The following is a 26705-nucleotide window of genomic DNA, read 5'->3' as shown; positions in this document are numbered from 1 at the left end:
CAGCCGAGCGCTTGGCAGGGGCGCGTCCGAGCGGGGCCGAGCGCACGGGCACGCGCGGCTGAGTAGGGCAAGCGTGGCCAGGAGGCGGCCTGGGCGTGTCCGGCGCGGCCGCCTCCTCGTCCGGAGGCGCCACAGCAAACCCCGCGCGCGCGAGACCGGCGGCGGCTCGGCTAGCCCGACGCGGCAGCTCGCTCGCGCGCTTGCCCAGCAGCAGCTCGACGGCCTGCTCACGCGCGCTCGCCGGCCATGGCGCGGCCGCCTTCTCGTCCGGTGGCGGCGCAGCACGTACGCGCGAGCCTGAGAGTGGGCGAGGGAGTGGCAGCGGGCGTCACCGGCGAGCAGCTTCTTCTTGGTCTTCCTTGCCGTCGCCGCGGTGGCCGTCTTGGAGAAGAGGAGGAAGAAGATGGGAAGAGGAGGAGGAAGAAGATGACATGTGGGGTCCGTATGTCAGTGATAGGGAGAGGGGCTGCAGTGGACCTTATTCACTTGGAGCCGAGGGCATTTTAGAATACACGTCGTCGTTATACGTCAGCTAGTTCCAAATCAACGCCATACGTATTCTATGGTGTTCAGAAACAAAGATTTGCAATGGCATACTTCAAAATAGGTAAATAGTAATGGTATTTCTCTAAACTTTGAAAATTATAAAAGTACTAATCAAAAAAAAATCTAGGCCCATGCTAATAATAATAAATATTAAGATCATGTTTGGTACAGCTTCATGAGCTACAAGCTGTTTTTTTTTTGTCAAATATTTTTTTTCAAAACAGCTTTATCGATGTAGTTGTTTTCTTCCTCCTCTCGTAAAGGGATAAGTTAGGATGAAACTGAAAAAGTAGCTTTTCACATCTCTCTCCCTCATTTCTCTCAACTATTTTTTAACAAACACCTTTTTTCCAAACGGTGAAGCTATTTTCTTCCTCGCACAAAGGGTTAGGATGAAGCTAGAAAAATTAGCTTTTCAAGGCTCTCCCTCATTTCCCTCTCGCAATCATGAATGAAATCGTTAGTGAAGCTATTTTGCTAAATAATTTTTTTCAAAACAACTAAGCTTCACCTACAAAGCAAAGTTGCTCGTAAAGCTATTTTTCAGAGCTGAGCCAAACAGGGTCTAAAAACAGCCACCCATATGTACGTGGTCTCCACCGTCCCTCCTGTCAAACACAACAGCCATATATTCTCCCCCACCTCCATTAAACACAAATCGATCAACTAAAAAAAACAGATCCTATTATTTAAAAAAAATAGAACCTAGAAAACCAGGACGACAATGTTTGATCTCGCCTCGTCTCCAAACTAAACGTAAACTTCGTAGCCAGTAGCCACTGCGCTTTGATGATCTAGAGCTCCAGATACGAGGCACAAAAAACTATTCAGAACTCACAGTAAATAGAAGTCAGAGGTTCTGCCAGCTAGCAGCTCTCAGATATGATTTTTTTTAGAACACAAATAGCAGCATAATTTTTTTGGGGGGAAGATAAGCACTAGGAATCCAAATTTTCCGCTTTGTGTGTGACATATTCAAGCAGCAGGATTCACATAGCGTTCATCAAGATAACTTGCTTCAGTTTCCCTGCCAGATGTCACTCGTTAAAGATAAAACTTGAGATGCCTACACGTACATCAAATAAAAAAATATCAAATTATAATCGCTATTTCGTACATCAAAATTTTCCCTGGCTGCAAACTCATGCTATCTCAAAATTGTCTGTTGCCCTTATAGCGCATCAAATTTCATTGGGATTTGTGGACATCTGAATACTCGTTCATACCTTTCTCCTCTTTTCAGTTTCCCTGTTAGAAAAATACCAACTCATATGAGAAAACAATGAGATGAGACAAATACAGATAGGAAGTGAAAATGTCAAATAATTCTTACCAGTCTCGCCTCAGCTTGAATTGCCATTTCCTTTTCGGCTTCTTGTCACCGACCTGTTTCTTCTCTTGACACCCGAGAAGCTCTCAGGGCCAGATTTTTTGGATCTATCAGAAGCAAACTTCCTTTTGTGGTTCGTTTGCTTGGTTTGTTCATGATGCTCTTCTTTCACGTCTCCATTTGTTTCAGTGCTTTCAGGGCCATCAATTTCATTGGTATCGTTATCCTTATTTTTCTTGAGATGCTTTCCTGGCCTATTAGATTCACGTTTATGGCCTCCAGTCTCTTTGGTGACACTTGTTCTTTTATTGGTCACCTTAGTCTTTTTATGATTTTTCATCTCAACAATTTTCTCATCTTTACCAGGAACAGCTGTCTCTTGTTCATTAGAAATAGCTTTCTCGTCTTCACCATCAACCTTTTCAGCTGCTCCTCCTTCAGATGCTTTAGACGGCTCAGACGTCAACGGGATTGTATTGCTTAACTTTTTCAGCTGAATGAAATAGCATAAAAAGCATGGCATGTCAATAGATACTCTAAAATACTGCCTTCTGTCCTATGTGTTTTTTTGTTAGGGTCTCACCTATGTAAAATTATATATTAACAACATTAATGAAATGACAATGTTATCAAATTATATATTTTGTGATGCTCGATACTAATCTTCATGTAAAAATAAATAAATACTTCCTGTACACTAGCAGTCAAACTTTAAAAACTGGCTGCATGCTCGATACTAATCTTCATGTAAAAATAAATAAATACTTCCTGTACACTAGCAATCAAACTTTAAAAACTTACTGCATGCATTCATTTCTTGGATGTCAATTATTTTGGACCAAATGTTACATTAGAGTCCATGTAAGAGAGTTGATATTCAATGCAGTATAACCAATCCAACATGCAAGTGCCCAGTTGAATTATTTGGCAAGACAAATACAGCAAAACCTTCAAGGGGTCAACATGCAACTTTATGCGTAAAAATTACTATGATTTGTCCTTAAAAAATTACTACGCCTTGAACTGGAAAACAGTCAAATGGAAAGTACCTTAGCTACAAAAAATCCATCCATGTTATTGACATGAGGATAAAATCTTCTTGTTTTTTCTAAAGAAGTATGAAACCGATGCTCCCGGTACCGGATGAATCTGAAATATATACAGAAGAAACATAAGAAAACAACCAAATATTCTTTGGCTCGTGAAAAGTAAGATTGCCATACCCTGGACGCCCAAAATCCAACCCGCAAGGCACAAGCTTTACGTTTCTCTTTTTAAGTGCATAGTCAATTACTGCTTCGTTCTGCAAGAGTAGGGTTATTCAGAAACGCAGGTGGAATCAGCTTTGACCAAACAGGAAAACTTTACATACCTCCGGGATCATTATCGAACAAGTTGAGTAAACAATGTAGCCACCAGTTTTGGAGTTGGCATCAACCAAATCAATAGCAGCTAGCAGCAATTGCTGCAAAACAAGTCAATTTATTACTAAATTGTACAGTAATAAGCAGGGACGATCTTATTGATTCTGACAACACCAGTTTCTATTATCTCTCTAATGTGATAATCACAAAAATTTAATGCCCAAACCATATTATATGCAAGCAGCGATATGGATTTGGCACCAAGTAGGAGAGGATTATTGTTCCTTTTTTTTAATATGTACTTACTAGGTCAAGGTTCAAATAGATGGGCAATTGCCCTCATTTCTAATACGTAGTTTCTGGTAATCTTGTTACCCCTGATTTGAGTTTTAACTACTGATTTGTCCTCTTTTTTTTGGTTGCTTGTTTGCCATCTTTTTTTGGTTGCTTGTTTGCCATCTTTGATACACCTGTGCGGTGGACAGATTTTATGCCGGTTAAAGTAAAAGAAAGAAAAATAATTATACCAACATGCCCCTCGTGCCGCATACAAACTCCAAATTTCCCTTCCAACCCTATAACTGTGTCAGTGGCCGAGCCAGGAGATTTGGGAGTTGGGTATTCCATTTAAGTCTTCTTTTTAACCCAATATATGAGAAAGTACGTTTAACCATATATAAATTAACGGACAATATCTTTCAATAAGATGCCTGATGAGTGGAGAAGAAGCATATTGGTACCAATCTACAAGAACAAGGGAGATATCCAAAGTTGTACTAATTATCGAGGAATTAAGTTGATGAGCCACACTATGAAGTTATGGGAGAGAGAGTCATGGAGCAGCGCCTGCGAGGAACGACGCAGATATCAACAAACCAATTTGGTTTCATACCCGAAAGGTCAACCACAGAAATAATCTTCTTAATAAGACAGGTTATGGAGCAGTTTAGAGAGCAGAAGAAGGATCTCCACTTGGTTTTCAATGACTTGGAGAAGGCTTATGACAAGATACCAAGAAATGTTATGTGATGGTCTTTGGACAAACATAAAGTCCCATCAAAGTACGTGACCCTCATCAAGGACATGTACAACAATGTTGTGACTAGTGTTCGAACAAACAATGGTAACACAGATTACTTCCCGATTAAAATTGGACTTCATCAAGGGTCAGCCTTAAGCCCGTATCTCTTTGCCTTGGTAATGGATGAGGTTACCAGGAACATACAAGGGGATATCCCTTGGTGTATGTTGTTCGCTGATGATGTAGTGTTAGTGAACGAAAGTCAGGCGTGAGTAAATAGGAAACTAAAGTTATTGCGGCAGACCCTTGAGTCTAAAGGTTTTAGATTGAGCAGAACTAAAACCGAATACATGAGATGCGACTTTGACGGAGTTGTACAGGAGGAGAGAGATGTGAGTTTGGAAGGTCAAGTAGTGCCTAAGACGGATACCTTTCGGTATCTGGGATCGATTCTACAGAGGGATGAAGATATTGATGCGGACGTTAGCCATAGAATCAAAGCAGGGTGGATCAAGTGACGACAAGCTTCTGTCATTCTCTGTGACAAGAGGGTACCACAAAAGCTAAAAGGCAAGTTCTATAGAACGACGATTAGACCGGCTATGTTGTATGGAGCAGAATGTTGCCTACAAAGATTCGACATGTTCAACAACTGAGTGTTGCAGAAATGCATATGTTGCGATGGATTTGCGGTCACACAAGAATGGACCGAGTTCGGAACGATGATATATGTGATCGTCTAGAGGTAGCACCAATTGAAGAAAAGCTTGTCCAACATTGGTTGAGGTGATTTGGCCATGTCCAATTGAAGAAAAGCTTGTCCAACATCCTGGCCAAGATGTTGGACAAGCTTTTCTTCAATTGGTGCTACCTCTAGGCGATCACGTATATCATCGTTCCGAACTCGGTCAATTCTTGTGTGACCGCAAATCCATCGCAACATACGCATTTCTGCAACACTCAGTTGTTGAACATGTTGAAACTTTGTAGGCCAACATTTTGCTCCATACAACATAGCCGGTCTAATCGCCGTTCTATAGAACTTGCCTTTTAGCTTTTGTGGTACCCTCTTGTCACAGATAATGCCAGAAGCTTGTCGCCACTTATCCACCCTGCTTTGATTCTATGGCTAACGGACAAATTGTTCAAACTAAACAAATCTCAGTAATTTACGCAGCTCTTTCCCATGCGAACTTCAAATCAATCGATTTCTTCCTCCTTCATTTTGCAAAGCTATACAATCCAGTCAACGAGAAAAAATTCACACCAATTAACAAAGTGACTAGTGATGTAACACCATAAGACTCAACACCTCCTAGTCCATTTAGAAAGGTGGAATAACACGCGCTAGTTTATGCTGTTGGGCGGTGGTCAGTGGCTAGTGGGTGCTACTCGCTAGCCACCAGGGTTATTTGGCTCTATTGGGAGAACCAGGACTAGAGAGGAGACAAAGTACAGAGCGAGAACGATAGCATTGAATCACGATGAAGTGGATCGAGTCATCACAGGCGAGAGAGAAGACTGGTGCTGAATTGGAAAGTGGGTATCTTGTGCTTGAATCGTGTTGTGGCATCAGGTTAAGTTAGAACTCAGAAGAGAATATGGTACAAAATGACATATACATGACATAAACTCAAGAGAAGAGTGGTGGTGAATTGGAAAGTGGGTGTCTTGTGCTTGAGTCGCGTTGTGGCATCAGGTTAAGTTAGAACTCAGAAGATGGAGAATATGGTACCAAATGACATATACATGACATAAACTCAATTTTGTGAAATTACGGCAGTATCACTTCACTTCGTAGAGTAAAAGAAACGAACCTTTTGGACAAAGGCGCAGTTCCTGATGTCTTCAATGTCCTTTGATGTTTTTATTTGTAGATCCTTCCAAATGGTCTGCAAAAAAAAAATCCTATGTTCAAGCAATACCAAGAGAACATAATAGTCAAGCAGCTTATATAAATTTGATTATACTAACCCCAGTTCCTGTGCAGGGAGCATCCAGCAATACTCTGTCAACCGAATTCATCCCAAGAACTTTGGGTAGCTGAAATAGCAACGATGTGTCAAGGAACAACATTTCTTTTTGATCACATGATGTGCCCAAGCTTAAATGAGATGCTACAGAACTGATGAAATTGTAACTTGTAAGTTATGCTTCCCCGTGTAAACAGAAGTGATTAACAACAGATTATAACCTTGGTCAAGGTGTGCCTATCTTGGTTACAGCACACTTGACAAAGTCCCACAAACAATGACACCAAGTTATCAGACTGCACTATTTTGGCCCAATCAATACCAATAGGAAAGCTTTAAGCACCAAATGATAGTAGGCATGTTATCTTCTTACCTCTTTACCATCATAGTTACAAACTATGGTATTTGTCACGCCCATGCGATGGATGTTTCCCAAAAGTCCGTGCAACCTTTTCTCATTGAACTCATTTGCATAGATGATTCCTGTATATGGCATATGAAGAAACCAACACCTTTATTTAATTTAATGATGGTACACAAAGAAAACAAATACACAGATTACTCTATTAGACATATCACAGTACTCAAGTAAAGTTCAATGAACTAACCGGTATTCTTCATAAGAGCGCCGATGTACGTAGTCTTACCACCTGGAGCAGCACTGTAAACAAGAAAATAATCAATTCTAATATTGGTCATTGTATATGACAGCATAGCCCTAATGAATAAATCAATTAAAGATTAACATCAAAATTCTGAAATAAGTACATAATATCTTGATATTGTAGCATTAGAAGGCCTACAGTTACATTGCTAATTTTGATGTCATAATAGAAATTAACTCTTGGCCAAGGAAAAGGAAAACAACTTACGCCATATCAACAATTCTTTCCTTCTCCTGTGGAGCAAGTGCCATCACTGGTAAGAAAGAACTTGCACCTTGTTTCTGTAAGACTATATTATTAGTCCAAATAATGGACAGAAAACAAAATGTTTCAACATAATGAAATGGTAGAGAGAGGATACCATGTAATGTCCAGCCATATATTCAGTAGTAGCACCAGCTGAAATGGTGGAGTCATAGACAACTAATCCTACCTGCCATTTTCAACAGGGAGAGGTAGGGGGGTAAGTTTGCTGTGGTTTACTATGTATGGGTACAATAATTGAAGCATACCTTTGACCATTTGCCTATCGGGTCCAAATTAAATCCTCTTGGTATAAGAGCAGCAGCAAGATCCCTCCTCCGGGTCTGCAAAGTGCAAAATTCACCAATAACTTAAATGCAATAACAACAAAGCCTTTGGATCCAAGCAAGTTATGGTAAGCTGCCAACATAACTAAACAAATAAGGTAATAAAGTTATTGAGAAGAGCAGAGTCTAAGCAGATATGAAGCAAATTGACAACAAACAGTAAACCAAATAACTGTGTGGTACTGGTACCACTCATACACTTTCAGATTGACCACAGGCAGTATACCTTTAGTGTATTCGTCCGCAAGCACTCAGGCGGTCTTTTCTCAAAGGCTTCCAGTAACTCAATAAGCTCAACAGCTGGGAACATCTGCGCAGTTACAGCATGAAGTATGTTATCTACTACAAGAACAGGCTAAACCGTGCTCAATTTCTGAGCAAGCATGTCAATCACAGAAAATTCATCAAGCAGTCAGAACATCTTTCTGCCTCAGCTATATAAAATGAAGTGACAACTATATCCAACAGTTGATGCATAAAATGAACAGCTGACCTCAATTAATGCTTCAACGAGAAAATCATTATATCCATAGTATGACATGATGTCAGTTTTCAGTTGATTGATATAATCTTTTCGCGGAACATCTTTCTGCCTCAGCTTGCTGAAGTTTGAGAGCACTCGAACAACTAGATAAGAAAACCAGTATCAGTATATATAAAAACAGTCAGAAAGGTAAACAGATTGCTTTCCATAAAAAATGCAAAATATCTGCTCAATGCTCATAATACAATAGCACAATATAACCTGGATTTTACAAATCCGATTGGGAGAGGGTGGTAATAAATGGTACAAAGCCATGAAATATGGTAAATAGGAACGGTATTATTAGATGAACGTACTTTCTGATATCCTCCTTTTGAGATTTGGTAGGTTAGGTGGTCTGTGTGCCTCTTCCTCCAGCTCCTGCAGCAAGATATGCAACGGAATAAGTCATCAAGGTAACTAACACTGAACAGAGAGAGAGAATAGGAACCAAAGGCAGACAAGCAACCTCCGCTGTGGGTAATCTGAACTCATCAGATTCTGATCTTATGTTGATTTGAAGTTCCTCCTCTGCATCTTCTTCCGCCTTGAGTTTCTGCTCATCAATTGCTCGTGACTTTGCCTCGAGGTTGTCAGACTCATCTGACTCCAGTCCGGAGTCACCACCCTCTGCAAACCCAGCACATTGCAATCAGCAGAGATAAGCAAGGTGCAAATTCTAGCAGTAGATACACTTGTATAAAAAAACAAAATCGTATGTAGATGCCAGCTCAAATGAATGAATTCTAGTACGAAATAATGGCTTAGGGAAAACTGAAACTACTGGAGCCATTGAGCCAATTCAAGTAAATACATATCTAGTAGGCCTAGTGAGCAGAGCTAATTACCGCTTCCTTCGTCGCTACCAGCTAGGAAGTCGTCCGCGAGGGGGTCATCATTGCTTTCATCACCTTCCTCCTCCTCATCATCATCCTCCACGTCGTCGCCGCTGCTCGAGCCTCCGTCGGCATCGGCGTCCGAACCCGAGAGCTCGTCAGCCTCAGCGTCCGACCCAGAGAGCTCCTCGGCGTCGGAATCAGAGGGGACGTCGAGGTCGGAGCAGGGGCGGATCTAGTAAAGGGACATGGGTGTACACATGTACAACCAAAATATTTTTTTTTTGCAAAAAGTTAGAAGTTAGTAGGCATCAAATAGCCAAATAGTAGGTTACAGTTTGATAACTCAATTTTTTTTAAAAAAAATCGAAAACTCGGTTTCGCACAGCAGACAGGAAAGAGAAAAGGGGGTGGGAATACCAGGTGGGCGCTCATCGCCGGCGAAGAGGTAGGCAAAGGCCTCACCACCTGGGGTAGGGCGGCGGCGGCGGTAGTCCACCCAGTCGTCGCAGACAGAGAGGGCGGAGGGCCGCAGGGACGGCGGCGCCTGTGCGGGAGCGGCGGCGCCTGTGCGGGAGGGAGCGGGGTGCAGGAGGGAGCGGCGGCGCCTGTGCGGGAGCGGGATCCGGGCGTGCGTCTGCGGCACGGGCGGGGAAGAGAGGGAGGAGAAGAAGAGTCAGTGGGCCGCGCTTGGTGGGCTTTTGTTATATATGCTAGGGTTACAGGTCAATGGGCCGCGCCTGGGGGGCTTTTTTCACTGGTTCGTGTCCCCGACGAGCACCCGCGGGGGAGAGTTAATACCTGGCCCGTTTCGAGTACGCGAACCCGAAAACCTGCGGGGCGAAACCTGGACTCGCCCCTGACGGGTCTGACACCCACGGGTTTCGGATCCATACCCGTCATGTTGCCATCTTTAGGTCGATGAGGGGTGGGATCGAGATGTTTTTTTATTAACTTGCTATAGACTTCACCCTAAATTTTTTATATACATCCACGAGATTTTTTGGGTTCGTCAACTACATCACCCCCTCTATTTCTCTAAAATATTCTCTTTGACCATGGCAAAGGTGATGTGTCAAGACAGTTTATCTTCAGGGCTAAGGTAACTAAAAATATATTGGTTTATTAGCCACATTTTTTATTGTAAATCGATATCTTCTCCATTTTAATGGACCAATCAAAATTATACTATGTCTTTAAAAAAATGTTCCTCGCTGAGAGCCTCCAACCATTATGCACAAAAAAAATGCACACAGAAATTTATCTCCATTAAAATTAAGGGTTAATAAAACACATAAACCAAATCCAATGACCACGATACGATGTGTGATGCCAGGCTTCTCACCCCCCGCGCCCTCTATCTCACGCACCAAAGCTTCAAACGCCACCGCACCTGGCGCGCCCTCCGCCCCCGCACGCGCTAGGCGGCCAAGGATCGAACCCCTGTCCCCGATTGAATTTTCTCCAGAAGAAAAATGCTTCCTCTCACGGTGTTACCCCACATGTCTCCAAAAATAAATAAATAAAAAGATTTCTTTCCCTACTCCCCTTTGATCGCCCTCCTCTATCTCTCTCCCTTCCAGATCCACGTCACGGATGTATTCGCGCCGCCGAACATGGCAACCGCATTGATGGCAGCACGGATTGGGCCACGTTGCGTCAGGCGTCTCCACCACCTAGATCCGCTCGTGCTCCACCGCTGTCGGCGCGAGGTGCACGATGCATTCGTGGCGGCACCGGCCGCTGGGGATGAGGACGCGGCCACCTAGGTGTTAGACATCCATAATGTCGTCTTCTCCTTCCACTCCCTTAAAGCCAGAGACTAGGACAACGATAAGTTCCTGTCGCTTGAGATCCGAGATCACGACGAGAACGGCGATGTAACACCCTGGTGTTACGGACTTAGTTAATACTGAGGTTAATGCCTAATAAACCCTAGCGTATATGTTTTTTAGGATTTTAAAAATAAATTCTCACATGAAATAGTAAGGTGAACCTGGTGTGACTTACTTTTATGAAAAAAATAATCAAATAAGTGTTGCTAATCAATTTTTCTATGGTACTTAAAAGCTTTTAAATAATCTTGGGAACAAAAATTGTTTAGGGTTTGTTTTGGAAAAGTATGAAGAAAGTGCTTAAAATGCCCGATAGCAATTCTAGCAAATAAATAGTGAGTGGTTGGTCCTATTTTATTAAGCATGAAAACAATTTTTATAAACAAAAATAAAATATAACTTGTATTTAGTACTTAAATAAAATTTGAAGTACAAGTTGGTAGATGAAAATGTAACTTTTGTTTTGGTGAATAGATATTGTTCAATAGTATTTTTGATAGCTCGAGAATTGAATGTGGAATTCAATTTCAGCTTTTAGAACTAAAATGACCTGAGTCTGAAAACCTAATGACGATGATGTTTTAGCATTTAAATTTTGATTAAATTTCTTAAATACTAGATCCATGTTTTTGTATTGTTGGTTGCACCATAGCGAGTACCTTGACATGTTCTAGTTCATGGACTAGTTTAGTTTTGCATTGGCGTTGCAAAAATTGCCCAAACTTCGTTGAAACAAGCTATATATCATGTTGTTAGCACTCTATTCATGAATCGATGTTTAGTGTGACAAACTCATGTTGGCATTTTTTTTATCTCCCTCTCTGGTTGCTCTCTAGTCGTGACGATTGCTTTGCTAGGTCGCTATTAGTATTGGCTTTGGGTTAGTGGAATTGGTTGAACCCCGGTCGTGTTGATCAATAGCCTTTGCTTCGCTTTAAAATGCGTACACGACACCGATTGCAGTCGTTCGGCCTAAGTCCACGGTCACCGTGCGTGCACTACTAGCGCTGAGCCCAAGCCGTGGTTGGGCTATTGTAGCTGGCCAGCTCACACGGTCGGTCGGTGCCACACGACGTCCCTGGCCCTGCGTTGGGCGGTCTCGGCTGCCTACGACCTGGCTCCCGCTGTTGCTCAGTGTGCGCGCTACACTTGAGTGGATGGCCGCTGTGCCGTGTGCAGGGGCGAGCTGCGGCTACGGCTGCCCTCGCTTGGCCACCGTGGCGCTCGCTTTGCCCTCCAATTCACTTATCGCATCGAGCCTCTGAGCATGCTCCACTACCCCCGCATCTGGGTCTACCGGCCCCGGTCACAGCGGTGATGGTGATGCCTCTCTGCCTCACCTTGCCCCGCTAGCCAATGCCGATGAGCCCCACTCGGGTCCTGCCACTACATTCCAAGCGTTTCGTGCCAAGCCTCCATGTCTCATCATCTGTGCACACGTGCTTGTGCTGCCGCCATCGATCGGAGCCGCCCTGTCTTAACCTACTCGGGCTCGCTCGCGTGCCCTCTCCACGACCGCACCGTGCACGGGACCATCGCTTCTTCTTCCCTCCTGGCGTCAGCGAGCTTTGCCGCATAATTCCTTGCTCCAGTGGGTAGCTTAGGAGGTCGGTTAGCTTTCTTTTTTCCCTCAAGCCCAGCAGAGCACTACCGACCGACAATTTGGCATTTTGCTTGTCGCCGGTCATGTGCACCGCCGAGCCGGTAGGTCTAGGGGTAAGGCCCATAGGTTTGATAGCAGTTCAATTGCTCATAACCCTAAACTCACCTTGACTCCCTCTATCCAGTGCTCATGCTATTTTGGCTAGGGTACTCATCGACGGTGTGGTGACGTGTCGGTGTCCACCTCAGAGCATCTCAACCCTCATCTACTTCAACCGACACCTTAGCATGGACCGTGGTGAGCCTCTGATGCTTTCTCGCCCGTCTCTACTCTCTGATTAGTGCCTTACATCATCGGAATGGTCATGCTGCCGCACGGTTTGGCCCGACATCAAGGATCGACTTCGGTAGTGCATCATCGAGTTTCCTTCCGCTTCGCATCGCTGCGTGTTGGCCCGTAGGTCCCCATCGGCCGGTTAGATGTGCCGATTAGGCCCTTAGTTGGTCGGCATAGCCACGCAGTGCCAACCAAGGCCGCGCTAGCGAGTGCGGTGGCATCGAGGACCATCCCGTTGTGAAGATGAGATAGTTTGGGGGCTGGGTTGCAAAACCACTGTCGGTAGAAATAGTGCGCATAGTAGTCGTATTAAAATCTAAAAGCTCAGGGGGTTTTCTACAAAACCACCATCGCGCATGGGCCTCCTGGTTTGGGCCGTCGCTGGTAAATTGCGCCGCGCGTGAGGCCATGCCCCACGCTAGGTTGCCGCCGGCCCTTTTCCTCTCTCTAAGCATTTTCTAATTTAGTTTCTAAGGCAAACTTGTAAATTCAATATAAATTTGTGTAGTTGGCCAAAAATTATAAAACTAATTTTGTTAGGTTCCTAAAATCATGATCGACCTGTTAATATATCTTGTTCACATAGTTTCATAGTATTTTTAGGAGTTATCTAATTGAATTGGATGCTTAATATTATTAAGATATAAACTTGTAGGAGTTTTTGTAATAAATTGGTAATAGTGTTGGCTCTAAAAATTTCATAGTAAATTCTTAATATTATTAGGTGTTCATTGTAATTTTATAGCTCCATAATAAGTGGCTTGCTAAGATAGCTAAGGCTCCATAAATGAATGAAATATAGAAACACCTTGAAAGTCTAAAGCTAAAACACTTGTTGGGAAATAACGCCTTATTCGACAACATGGATACATGGCCTCGTACGTTAATCATTAGAGCTAGCTCGTTAGCGTGAGAAGCGTAAAAGTATTTTAAGAGTTGTAGTTGCCATTGATTAATTACGTCTCTGCGTTGCATCCATGCATATCATAATAGGAATAATGATGGATCGTGGAGTCGACCGAAGTAGCAGAAAAGATAGTGTCTTGATGATCATGTCACCATGATGGAGGCTAACTTTAGGTTATATCTGACCTAGGCAAGCCCTGGTTCATTACCCCTATTGTTCTGCACTTTACTTTATGCTTATGCATTAAGTTTAAAGGAGTTGAATGATGTCCACTTGCATATATATATATATATATATATATATCCTTATCCAATGAGTCCTACTAGTATGTCAGGATCATGTAGATTGCTATGCTATAGGACCCGGTAGAAGTCAGGTGATTACCTATTACTCGCGAGAGATAGGAAAAGATATCATTGTTACTATTATCATACTACCATCACATGGAATATATATATATATATATATATATATATATATATATATATATATATATATATATATATATATATATATGGACAATAATTGGAGACCGGGTGGGACCGTATGTCGACTTGGTTAGGCAACCGAGCGAGGCTTTGGTTGCATTTGTTCCGCCTATGTTGGTTGAGGACCGTCCATTGTTGTGGATGATAGTCTGGTTACAGACTTATTATCCTGAACACATACTTGCTTATGGGAGCGGAAAGGCTCGTTGCGCTCTTGTCATGGGTTCCGGCTCTTTCTGAACCGACTGATTGGAGGCGGAGAAAGGTGGAGGTCTATGCACCACATTGAGATCGGGTCTCAAGTGTGGGGGCTTGGAGTCTAAGTTTGTGTCTAGGGTACAAGCGATGCATGTGTTTCGGGGTACCCAGCTAGGATACATTGATTCGCAAATTGTCGTTTCTATGAACGGTACCGACTTAGCTATGGTCTAGCACCGTAGTAAAATTTGGAATACGAGAGATGGTAAAATGGTTCTAATTACTTACCACATACTTGAAAGTAGCTTAGGTGCTTACTTAGAATGATTAGCTAATTAACTAAAAATAACTGCTAAAACTTGGAACATAAGGATGCACCATTAGTAATGCTTCCTGCAAATGCAATAAACCAGCAAGCCAAATAAGCCTTGCATATCCTTGGAGTCTTTTATTTTCCTCATGTTAGGTAAGTCTTGCTGAGTACAATCAAGTACTCAGGGTTTTATTCCCCCTATTGCAGATGACAGGTGAATACTAGAGCTGACTCTTGTGTGTGGAAACCTTTTGGTGGGCTCAGAGAGGATTCCTTTCACGCTGCGATCATAGTGTTTATTTATAACCCTCACTAAAGGTTTTTATAAGAAAAGATGTAAAATCTGCTAGCATATCTTATATAGAAATGTCCACTACGTTAATGCTTCACCATGTCATTAGATTAATCTTTGTTTCCGCTGTAACTTTGATCATATGTTTATTTTCCGCTGCAAGATAAAACTTGTGAACCTGAATGTATAAACTCGTTTACATGTAAAATGTTTAATTCCCACTACATTCAACTTGTTTAAGTACTCTAATGTTGTAATAAAGTGAGGTAAGAAATGGCTAGGAATGTTGTAAGCTTTATTCTCTCGTTTATGATCCTAATAAAAAAATGTGGATTTTTGAGTTCCCCTATTGGTGTGCTCGACGGAACCATCTGAATTAGTGCACTCCCCTGGGTACTTAGTGTCTAATGGTAGATAGGTACTCTTGGGAGGGCATTAGCTCAGGCGGTTCTACCACATGCGACTTCCTAGTCCCCGACATCCCACCTCCATCGGCGAGGCGTAGCTGCTATCCCACCTCACGTGAGGATGCCCGACGGTGCCAGGCTACGAGACGCTCAGTGGTAGGCCACGACACGCAAACCCTAGTGTCGGTGCAGAAAGTGACCAACAAGTAAATATTTATAGTTTTGCCATACATTATGATCAGAGGTGGCCTATCACTTAATGACATACGGTTTATACTAGTTCAGGCAATGCGCCCTATGTCTAGTTTGAATCAGTCGGTGACTTTATTCCTGAGCCTAGGTGCTCGAAGTTTGCAGTGGGGTTACAAACAAGAAGGAGAAAGATGGGGGGTACAAGAGGGTCGGTCGGACTCTGGTCAGAGGGACCGAAAGCGATGGGAGCCTCACTATGAGCTAAGTGTTCAAGCGTGTGCTTGTGGTTCGAACCTAGCGGTTCTGTGGTTGTGAGCTAGTGAACTTGATCGATCTGAATGAATCTGAATCAACCTGAATCCACCTCCTTTTATTGGGAGAGAGTGTATCTCCTTTATAGATGAAGGGGATGGCCTTACAAGTGAGAGGGAGAGAGTACGTATGCTACTAAGCCTTGTTGCCCACATCAGCGGGTACATGATGATGATATGCGCCCACAATACTGTTGAATGTTAGATGCATGTGGGTGGTTGGGTTGTCTTCTTCGAACATGGCAGATGTCGCCGCCTGCCACACTGTTGATTCTTGGAGGCATGCAAGGGGTTTTTTACCATGTTCGCCTGGTACAGTAAATGCCAACGCCCACAACACTATCGATGCCTAGAGGCATGTGGGGAAGCCTTACCGTATGGGAGTTAATGGCGCCTACAATACTATAGGGAAAAAATGTCGGCGCCTGCAATACTGTTTGAGTTCTATTGTGCTAGGAGGGTCGCAAGGTACTGCCTGGTAAGTACGTAGGGTACGGTCCCTTATATTGCAGTTTGACTTTGTGCGCCCTGCTTTGCTTTCTCCATTCGTTTCCTGGTCCTTACCGAGCGGGCATCCCCGGTCGGTTGGTCCCAGTTGGTTCTGATCGCGCTAGTTAGAGAAGAGCGGTGAGCAGGAGGTTTGGCGCACCATTGGTTGGAGATGTGGGTTGGTGTGGGGGGTATGACCCCGGATACCCATGGCAGACCACATGGGCTGCGCCCCCTGGGGTGGCCTAGCCCACAAAACGAAGCCTTGCGAGGCATGGCTCTGCTCGGCGCCTCCCGCAAGATATCTGGAGGATATCCTAAAGATACTGCGAGATCTATTAGGATATGTATGATCCCTAGATTCTTGTAATAAGTTATTACTTTTTGGTTATCTCCTAGATCTAACTGACTTGTAACCCTGCTCCCCAGACTATATAAGGCGGGCAGGGACCCCCTCCAAACTCACGCAATATCAGACGATAGACAATACAAACCAACAGACCATAGGAGTAGGGTATTACGTCATACTGACAGACTAAACCTATCTAACTTGTGTGTCTCTATTACCTTCTTGTTCTTGATCTCACGCTCCTCTGCCAATCAATCTACCTTCATGGGATACCCCTCGGAGGACTACCGACGATATTCTATTGATAGTTGGCGCACCAGGTAGGGGCCGTGCGTGCTATTTTCCTTGTCGAACAAGATGGTTTTTTTCGTAGGCTCTTCGTCCCTCCCACAGCCCGGCCAGATCTTCATGGTCGGATCGATCTCATGGATCATCAATGCTGATGGAGTCTGAGAGCTCCTCGAGCTGGTGCAGATCGATTCTGTGTCGATCACCCCCACACCTGTGACTGCAGATCCGATCTCGGAACCACTTCCGAGGTTGCCTTCATCAACAACCCGCTGCCTGCTTCCTCGCTACCAGAGGGGGTAGATCAACAGCAACGATCTAATCGCATCCATCAATTAGGTTGGTCACAAGCTCGCTGATTGCCTCTCCATCGCCGAATTGGCTCTAGACACCCTTGTTCAGCGCCAACCACCCACCAATCTAGACCTCCCAGAGGCTGCTCGGAAGACTTCAGGAGTTATGGCTCTGCCCTTCAGGCTCGCCAACACCGCCGCCACTTTCCAACATGCCCTAAGGGACAAATTCACCGACTAGGTGGGAGACGTTCATCCTTTCGCCGACCAGTTCACCGACTAGCCTTCACCCGCCGTCAACATGCTCCATGTCAGCCAGCACCCTGGGGCGTCCCTCCACACCATCCTAGAGGAGAGTCCAGGCTCTGAGTCCCAAGACTCCATAGAGACCCTTGCCGAAACCTCCACTAAACAATTTCCTCTCCCTCCTCTCCGAGGGGGAGCGCGATCTTCAATGTCAGCATCGATAGCCCCCCTCGGAATGGCGAGACTGAGGAGGAACGTGCCGCTCGTGAGAACTGAAACATCAACCGCGCACAACACCGAGCAAACAAGCACGCCCTTGTGATGGCCGAGCAGCAGCTCGACTCATAAGGGAGGCCACTCTAGCGCAACCTCGATGAAGAGTTTCTCCATGTTGATGGCCATGACATTTTTAGGACTCCGAGCACCAATCTGGCAGTAGCTGCCAATGAGGTCGCCTGCCTCCCACAGATGCTCGAGCTTGCCAAGGTCACTGCCATGCTTAAAGCAACGCACTATCAGGTCAATGAGATCCGCCAAGATCAGAGACCCTCTTACTCCACCACTTCGATCCGCCAATCAGTTGCCACAAGGACCGACCGCCGCCAAAGTCGCTTCATCGACTAGCACCGCGATGACAGGCAGCCCCCCAAGGTGGAGCTAGGGGCAATCACGCCAAACATCACCGCCAACATGACCAGGAGGTTGACCAGGACGTCCGGGTGCATCTCAACAATCGTCGAGATGCACGACGGCGCATCGACGAATGCCAATTCGGTCGCCATGAAGATGAAATCTGCCGTCGTTAGGAGTACGAACAAGAGTATGGTAACCCAGACTCAGCTGTCAAACCACTTGTCGGTGGCAATACTACTGACGATGGTGTCGACAACTCTGAGGGGCCTCTAGCATTTACAAGGACACTCCTAATGCTTCAGTGGCCCCGTGGTTTCAAGATCACTGGGGTCAAGCCCTACGAAGGAAGAATGAACCTGACACAGTGGCTACAGGTTTATGCCACTGCTGTTCGCGCCACTGGAGGAGACTCTAATGTCATGGCAAACTATCTTCCTATCATGCTGACACCTACTGCCATGAGCTAGTTTACCAGCCTTGCCCCGGACTCCATCGGATCCTAGGAGGATTTGAAAAAAGTCTTCATCGATAACTACATGGCCACGTGCACTCGGCCGAGCACCAAGCACAACCTAAACCACATCGACTAGAAGCTGTCTGAGCTCCTCCACAGCTACATCTGATGCTTTTCTGAGATAAGGAACTCTATCCCTAACATCACGAAAGCTGAGGTCATCACTGCCTTCGCCCGAGGACTCCACCACTGTGAGCTCCGCTCCAAGTTCAACCGCAAGCCACCTACTAGGATCGGCAAGATGATCACAACCGCCACCAATACACCGATGCCGAGGAGGCCAAGGTGCACTTCAATGAGGATGTGGGCACCCAATGACCAACATGCTAGTATGACGACCGCCCCACCGACCGACGCCACAGCGACCGCCATTTCGACGACCGTAGTTATCCTTATAACAACGGTCGAGATCGGCAAGAAGGGCCCAAGTTTGGCCAAAATTGCCGCCGCCGGCCAGACCACATCATCGCTGCCGTCAATGAACCTTGCACCAAGCGCAACTATGATGAGTAGTACAGGAAGATTCTTGACGGCCCGTGCCCGCTCCACAAGAACGCCAAGCACAAAATAAAGGACTACCTCGGGTTGGCTAAGGAATTCTAGAACAAAAAGCTAGACGCCGTCGCCAATGATGGAGCTGAAGGTTGCTGACCACCTAAGGGCAATGGCAATGCCTTCCAGGACCACGACAAGGTGGTTGCCACCATCTTCGGGGGCCTTGCCTCCACCAAAAGCAGAAGGGAACGGAAGCTCGCTGCACGGCGGGTGCTCAACATCACCGCGGAGGACGCTGTCGCCAACCCTAGCTATCGTCCATGGTCTGAGGTTCCCATCACCTTCAGCAGGGATGACCAGTGGGTAGACATTCCCTACATAGGGCTCTTCCCCCTTGTCCTCGACGCAACCGTCCAAAAGGTGTTGTTTAGAAAAGTGCTCGTCGATGGTGGGAACGCTTTGAACCTCCTCTTCGTCGGAGCCCTAAAGGAGCTAGGCCTCAGATTAGCGGATCTAACGCCCTTTGATTCCTCTTTTTGGGGTGTGGTACCCGATAGGGCCTCCAAACCGCTTGGAGAGATCATGCTACCAGTACAGTTCAACACGGCGAGCAACTACCGCGTCGAGCACATTAACTTCTACGTCGCCAATTTCAACACCGCTTACCACGCTATACTTGGTTGGCCAGCTCTGGCCAAGTTCATGGCTATACCGCACTGCGCGTACTTGGTGCTGAAGATGCCTTCGCCTGTAGGAGTTCTGGCCCTACGGGCTAACCTCTCCATCACCTACGCCTGCGAGACAAAGAGTCTCGCTCTCACCGAAGCTACCGACCTCTCCATCTAGATGGCCAGCATGGTCGCCGAAGCCAAAACGTTGCCCATTGACATGGAGATACTAGAGCTAGAACCTCCCTGTGCTTCTGCCAAGTCCAAGGAAGTGAAGGAGATCGGCCTCGGGCACGATGACCCCTCCAAGACCATGAAGATTGGGGCTCACCTTGACCCCAAATAGGAAAGCGCGCTCATCTCCTTCTTACGTGCCAACGCCGATGTGTTTGCTTGGAAACCTACAGACATGTCGGGGGTACCACAGGAGAAGATTGAGCGCTCCTTGAATGTCTCACCGACCGCCAAACCGATCAAGCAGAAACTTCACTGATTCATGCCAGACAAGAAGGAGGCTATTAGGGTAGAAATAAAACGACTCTTAGCTGCTGGATTTATAAAAGAAGTGTATCATCCTGATTGGTTAGCAAACCCTATTCTCATTTGAAAAAAGAATAAAGAATGGAGAATGTGTGTTGATTATACTGATCTTAACAAACACTACCCTAAAGACCCCTTCGGTTTGCCTTGGATAGACAAGGTTGACGACTCCACCGCTGGCTGTGAATTACTCTCTTTCCTTGACTGTTACTCTGGCTATCACCAGATCTCTCTCAAAAAAGAAGATCAGATCAAGACATCGTTCATCATGCCTTTCGGCGCGTATTGCTATACCACCATGTCCTTCGGACTCAAGAACGCTAGGGCGACTTATCAACGGGCTATCCAGATGTGCCTCGATCAACAGATTGGCCGCAACGTCGAAGCTTACATCGACGATATGGTCGTCAAGTCCAAGACTGCCAATAATCTTATCGCCGACCTCGAAGAAACATTCGCCAACCTAAAAAGATACCGATGGAAGCTGAATCCTTCAAAGTGCATCTTTGGAGTTCCATCCGGTATACTCCTGGGCTACATTGTCAGTGCACGAGGCATAGAACCCAATCCCAATAAGGTCTCTGCCATCACCAAGATGAAACAACCAACATGCATCAAGGATATACAGAAGCTTACTGGCTGCATGGCTACATTAAGCCGCTTCATATCACGCCTCGGCAAAAAAGGTTTACCTTTCTTCAAACTCCTCAAGGCCTCCAAGCGCTTTACCTAGTCAGAAGAGGCAGACGTAGCTTTCGAGCAGCTTAAGTTGTTCCTTATGATCATGACGGTGCCACGGTTTGATGAGACTCTCCTGATCTACATCGCCGCTACCTCTCACGCCATCAGCACAACAATTGTGGTCGAACGCGAGGAGGCCGAACACACCTATAAGGTGCAACGTCCGGTATACTTCATCAGCAAGGTTCTTAACGAGCCCTAGACTTGTTATCCTCAGGTCCAGAAGTTGTTATACGCTGTCCTGATTACGTCGCATAAACTCCACCACTACTTTGAGTATTACAAGATCGCCGTGGTCACTGAGTTCCCTCTAGGGGACAACCTCTACAACAAAGAGGCCAACGGCCATATCATCAAGTGGGCTGTCGAGCTTGGCACTTACTCCATTGAATTCAGAAGCAGGCCTACGATCAAGTCTCAGGCGCTCACTAATTTCGTCGCTGAGTGGACCAAGATCCAAGAGCCCATCGCCGCTACCTGCCCTGAGCACTGGGTGATGTACTTCGACGGCACCCTCAACATCAACGGTGCTGGTGTGAGCATTCTGTTCATTATGCCAACCAAGGATAAGCTTTGATATGTCCTTTGGATACACTTTGTGGCCTCCAACAACACCACCGAATACGAAGCATGTCTCCACGGACTCCGTATAGCTGTTGAGCTCGGTGTCAAATGCCTTATGGTATATGGGGACTCCATGCTAGTCATCAACTAGCTTAACAAAGATTGGTCTTATGCCAACAATAAGATGGACGCTTATTGCGCTGAAATCAGGAAGCTTGAAGGGAAGTTCTATGGTATCGAGTACCACCACGTGGTACACGACCAAAATCAGATCGCCGATTACTTGTCCAAGTTGGGCTCCTCTCGTGCCGTGGTTCTGCCTGAGGTCTTCGTCCAAGATCTTGTGGCGCCGTCCATTAAAGAAGAAAAAGAAATTCAGGAAGTTCCACCCGTCGAGCAGCTGGTACTTATGGTACCTTTGCCGGCCACTGATTGGAGGGAACAATTCATCAAGTAGCTCTTTAGCGCCAAAGTACCAGCCGATAAAACTGAAACCAAATGCCTAACTCGTCGGAGCAAACATTACGTGCTGGTAAATGGCAACTTAATGAGGAAAAGTGCCAAGGAAGGGATTTTGCAAAAATGCATCACCCAAGAAGACGGAGTGAAGTTACTCCTCAAAATTCACTCTGGTTCCTGCGACAACCACACGACTTCGAGAACACTAGTCGGCAAAGCCTTCCGAGTAGGCTTTTACTGGCCCACCGCCATCTTTGATGCAGAAGACCTCGTCTAATGTTATGAAGGATGCCAAATTTTCACCAAACAAATACACGTACTAGCACAAGAGTTGCAGACCATTCTAGCCTCCTAGCCTTTTGCATGCTGGGGACTGGACATGATTGTTCCTTTTAATCCAGCACCAGGAGGTTTCCTGTATGTATACATCACCATTGATAAGTTCTCCAAGTGGATTGAGTATAAACCGCTCATCTCCGCTACTGCAAAGAAAGCAGTCGAGCTCTTCGATGACATCATCCACAGATTTGGTCTCCCGAACAACATCATCACCAACCTCGAAACTACATTCACTGGCCATCACTTTTGGGATTTCTGTGAAGACCGTTGTATCTCCGTCAAATACGTCTCCGTTGCCCATCCTAGAGCCAACGGTCAGGTTGAACGGGCGAATGGTATGATACTAGATGCCCTCAAAAAGAGATTATTTTAGAAAGACGATAAACATCTGGGTAGATGGCTGAAAGAGCTACTGGCTATAGTATGGGGATTGCATACTCAAGCTAGTCGCAGCACCGATGTGTCTCCATACTTCTTGGTCTACGGCTTAGAAGCCATACTTCCAGTGGATATTGCCTTCCGAGCACCTAGGGTGGAAAATTTTGATGACGAACAAGCCGCAGTTGTTCGGACAAAGGATGTCGATAGGGCCGAGGAGGAATGCCTAATCACTTGTGTCTACACAGCCAAGTATCTAGAAGGCTTGCGAAGGTACTACAACCGCAATGTCAAAGGTCGTTCATTTGCTGTCGACGACCTTGTCCTTCGCAGAAAGCAGAAAACTGAAGGGATGCATAAGCTCTCCTCCCCCTAGGAAGGACCTTACGTCGTCAAAGACATTACCCGACCAGGGTCTTATCGCCTATGTGACTTAGATGGAATCGATGTTCCTAACTCCTGGCATATCGAGCACCTCATATGTTTCTATCCTTGAAACACCTCAGATATGTACTCTCCACTTTATGATGAATAAAGTTTTGATTTCTGTAATTTTTCTCCATTTTTTCTCCACTATGGTTTAAATCTCCACTTACAATCACCAGGTTTTTATGCCACTTCATGATGGGCTCCACCAACGTTGTCGCTGGCCACATTTCTCCAAATCTCCAATTCGCCGAACGTATTCTCCAATTCACCGAACGTATTCTCCAATTTGCCGAACACGTAATCTCTAATTCGCTGAACGTATTCGCCAATCCGCCGAACACGTAATCTCCAATTCACCGAACGTATTCTCCAATTCGCTGAACACGTAATCTCCAATTCACCGAACGTATTCTCCAATTCACCGAACATGTAATCTCCAATTTGCTAAACGTATTCTCCAATTCGCCGAACACGTAATCTCCAATTCGCCGAACACGTATTCTCCAATTCGCTGAACACGCTTTCTCCCATTCGCCGAATATGTTCTCTCCGAACCATCACAAAATGTTTCTCCAAAATGCCAAATATTTTGCTCCAAATTTTCAAGATATTTCGCTAATCAGCGAGCAGCATATGTTCTTTTCTGTTTTCTTCGGAGAAAACCCGGTCTCCGATCTCTCCCCACACGCGTCATGGGCTCCACGCTCTGTGCTATGGGTGGTCAGCTATGGTTCCTCGATCATGCCTATTCCTCCTACACATGTGCAGGCTCTGTGCTCGACGTTATGAACTATGGGCTAGCCAAGGCCAAGATCTTAGCAAAGAACTAATTGCTCGGACACTATTAAGATTATGTGTATCTCCAAGTTATTTCGACAACCGCTGAGCAGCCCACGTTTCGCTCTCTTCTCCATGGAGAAGACCCAGTTTCCGATCTCTCCCTACATGTGCCATGGGCTCCGCGCTCTGCGTTATGGGTGGTCGGCTATGGTTCCTTGGTTACGCTTGTTCTTCCTACATGTGCACGGGCTCCGCGCTTGACATTATGGACTATGGGCTAGCCGAGACCATGGGGGGTTAGTAGCAAAACAATTGCTTGGATGCTACTATGTATAATTGCGCTATGGTTCAAACTACGAAGATTTTTTCGCTGAAATACAAACAAACTGCATACACATGCACCTAAAAACATTTATCATATTAGTAAGTGTTTTTACGCTTTCACGCATTCTAACTACACTGTACAGAAATTACAGATGATGTTTACCAGGCAGATCATTGTGCTCCATCATTGTTGTCAGTCTCACCAAATAGGTCTATATCACCGGCTAGATTCTTCGCTGCGTCCTCCACCTCATCCTCCAGCTGTTGGGTCTCTGCATCGCTCAGTCCTTTGGTGAAACCACCCCCTATCGACTGAAAGTCGAGGGTTGGGTAATGAGACCGAACCACCACAAGGACATGAGTAGTGACGGTCACGATGGCATCACGGTTGAAGCTCTTAAAGTTCTCCCACGCTGCCTTGCACCTATGGATGATGGTGTCCGAATGTTGGTGCCTGCCATCGGGCTGAGTAGCCGTCTCTAGGCCGACACAGTCAAGCACTGGCTTAATTGCGGCAACTATAGCATCGAAGTTCTCCTTTTGAGTCTTGGCCTCCTACACCAGCACATCAAACTATGCCTTGGATTTATGACGATAGCCTACAAACGTTATAATGTTCTGTCATACCAGAAAACTACTTCAATAGTAACTCCGACCAGGAGGTATTCACCTTTCAGCTCCTCAGCCAGTTTGTTTGCTCGCTCTAACTCTTTCACTTTCTCCTATCGGATTTGCTCGACGATCTGGCGTAGCTGGGCGAGCTCCGCATCTTGCTCTACAAGCAAAACAGTTATCACCAAAATTATGGCTGCTCAGCAATTACAAAGTACATTCACCAATATAGCATACCGGATTTCTGCTCAGATACACTTTTTAGTTGTTCGCATTTCTTGTCCAACTGCTCGGAGATATTCTTTAGTTGCTCGGACACAGTGGCCAGCTGCTCGGATTTTTTCTGCAACTGCTTGGATGTTGCCACCAACTTTTTAGATAGGACTCCCCTATGATGTTCCAGGTCCCGCAAGTTGGACTCTGTAAGGTCTCACTCGCGCCAGGCTCTCTGGATGTTCTTCTCTGAGAGGTTCATTGCGTTCCTAAGTTTCTTGTTCTCCTTGGTGAGGGGCTCCATCCTCTGTATCAGTTGGTGCCGATGCTCGATAGTCTAGGTTATCCCCTGTAGATGTATAGTGCTAATGATGAACTTCGATCTCCAATAACATGTATGAGCATTTTAGTTGCAGTACTCACCTCGATTTGCTTCATTACTCCGGCGATGACGGTTTTCAATCTCTTCATCTCCCTGGTGGTGTTTTCCTCCTCGATAACCACCACCTCGTCGCCACATTTGTGGATAATCCGGATGGACTGCAGTTGAGGTTTGGCGCATTCGATCGCTTCCACCTTGTCCTCTTCCACCGTGGCTTGAGGCACCATCGGGGGGCTCTGAGGACGGACAGCGGGTCCGACCATCACTGGCAACGCTTCAAGCGATAGCATTTGCTCCTCGACCGCCATCAGCTTTGCTTCCTTGGGCTCTGGTGTGTCGCCAGCAACTATAGCTTCCGCTCCTAAAGGCCCGATGGTTCTAGCTGTCGCCTCAGGCATTGTCGCCGAGGCATCTGTTGTTTGCGCTAATGGTTCGCCGCTACCAAGACCACCACCAAAGGCGGTTGACCTTTCCTTCGGCTATCGGGCGCTCAAGGACTCTAGGATGGGAGCAGCCGGCGTTGCCCCCACCATGGGTTCAGGCCTCGGTGTTGCACTGTGTTAGATTAGCTCATCAGTAGCCAAGGAATTTAAGAAACTACAGTGGTACTCAAAGACAAAGATGCTTACGGTTTGGTCTGCTGGTTCAATTTCTTGAACTGGCGGTGCCTGCCCGAACCCCCAGGTGCAGCTATTTTTTCAACTCCAATGTTTTAGGAGGAAGGTTCCTACTCCTCCACAGCAGACCTCTGTTCTGTTTGATGCTCTGGGATCCTCTTCGCACGCCGCTCTAGGTTCACCTCCCCTTGTTGCTCGGGGACTCCCATCGTTTGCACTACCAAGGCTTCCATCGTCTGTTGTGCAGGGATCTCCCTTGTTCACTGCTTGGGGATTTCTTTGTCTCCCCTAGATCAATCTTCCACGCCAGCGCTGTGCGAGGGCTTCTTTGTGCTCGGTAGACCAGCTGCTGAAAATTTGTCGTCATCAGACTAGTCGAACACCGTGGTCCTCCATGGTCGAGTGGTTTGATCATCGCCAAGCGAGATGCCGCCTGGTTTGAGGGAAGCGGCACCCATTGTCTTTCTTTTCTTCCGAGCTGGTTCATCTTCTGCTACCCTCTTCCCTTGGATTTTCTCCAAAACTAGGGATGGACTCTCTGACGAGATGCTTACCGCCTCTTCTACGGGCTATGGCAGTGGCCGGGCATCTACCCCTTTTGGCCATTCACCCCTCGGCACGC

At 45.9% G+C, this 26705-nt stretch overlaps 1 protein-coding gene across 1 annotated transcript; it reads right to left on the bottom strand.

Annotated features, from left to right (window-relative positions):
* Nucleotides 1-1386: 1386 nt before the first annotated feature.
* LOC136452851 (26S rRNA (cytosine-C(5))-methyltransferase NOP2B-like) lies at nucleotides 1387-9518 on the bottom strand. The gene is given in 17 exon segments (XM_066453437.1): nucleotides 1387-1794; nucleotides 1880-2369; nucleotides 2926-3025; nucleotides 3100-3341; nucleotides 6079-6153; nucleotides 6236-6304; nucleotides 6608-6717; nucleotides 6843-6895; nucleotides 7107-7180; nucleotides 7261-7332; nucleotides 7412-7486; nucleotides 7716-7799; nucleotides 7983-8116; nucleotides 8330-8393; nucleotides 8482-8642; nucleotides 8861-9083; nucleotides 9269-9518. Coding segments are annotated over 16 exon segments (2031 nt in total). The 5' UTR covers nucleotides 9284-9518; the 3' UTR covers nucleotides 1387-1794; nucleotides 1880-1889.
* Between the last annotated feature and the right edge of the window lie 17187 nt (nucleotides 9519-26705).

Source organism: Miscanthus floridulus, chromosome 5 (genome assembly GCF_019320115.1).
Source record: "Miscanthus floridulus cultivar M001 chromosome 5, ASM1932011v1, whole genome shotgun sequence".
NCBI lineage: Eukaryota > Viridiplantae > Streptophyta > Magnoliopsida > Poales > Poaceae > Miscanthus > Miscanthus floridulus.
Note: the sequence above shows the minus strand (reverse complement) of the source record. Positions and strands in the feature narration are given on the sequence as shown.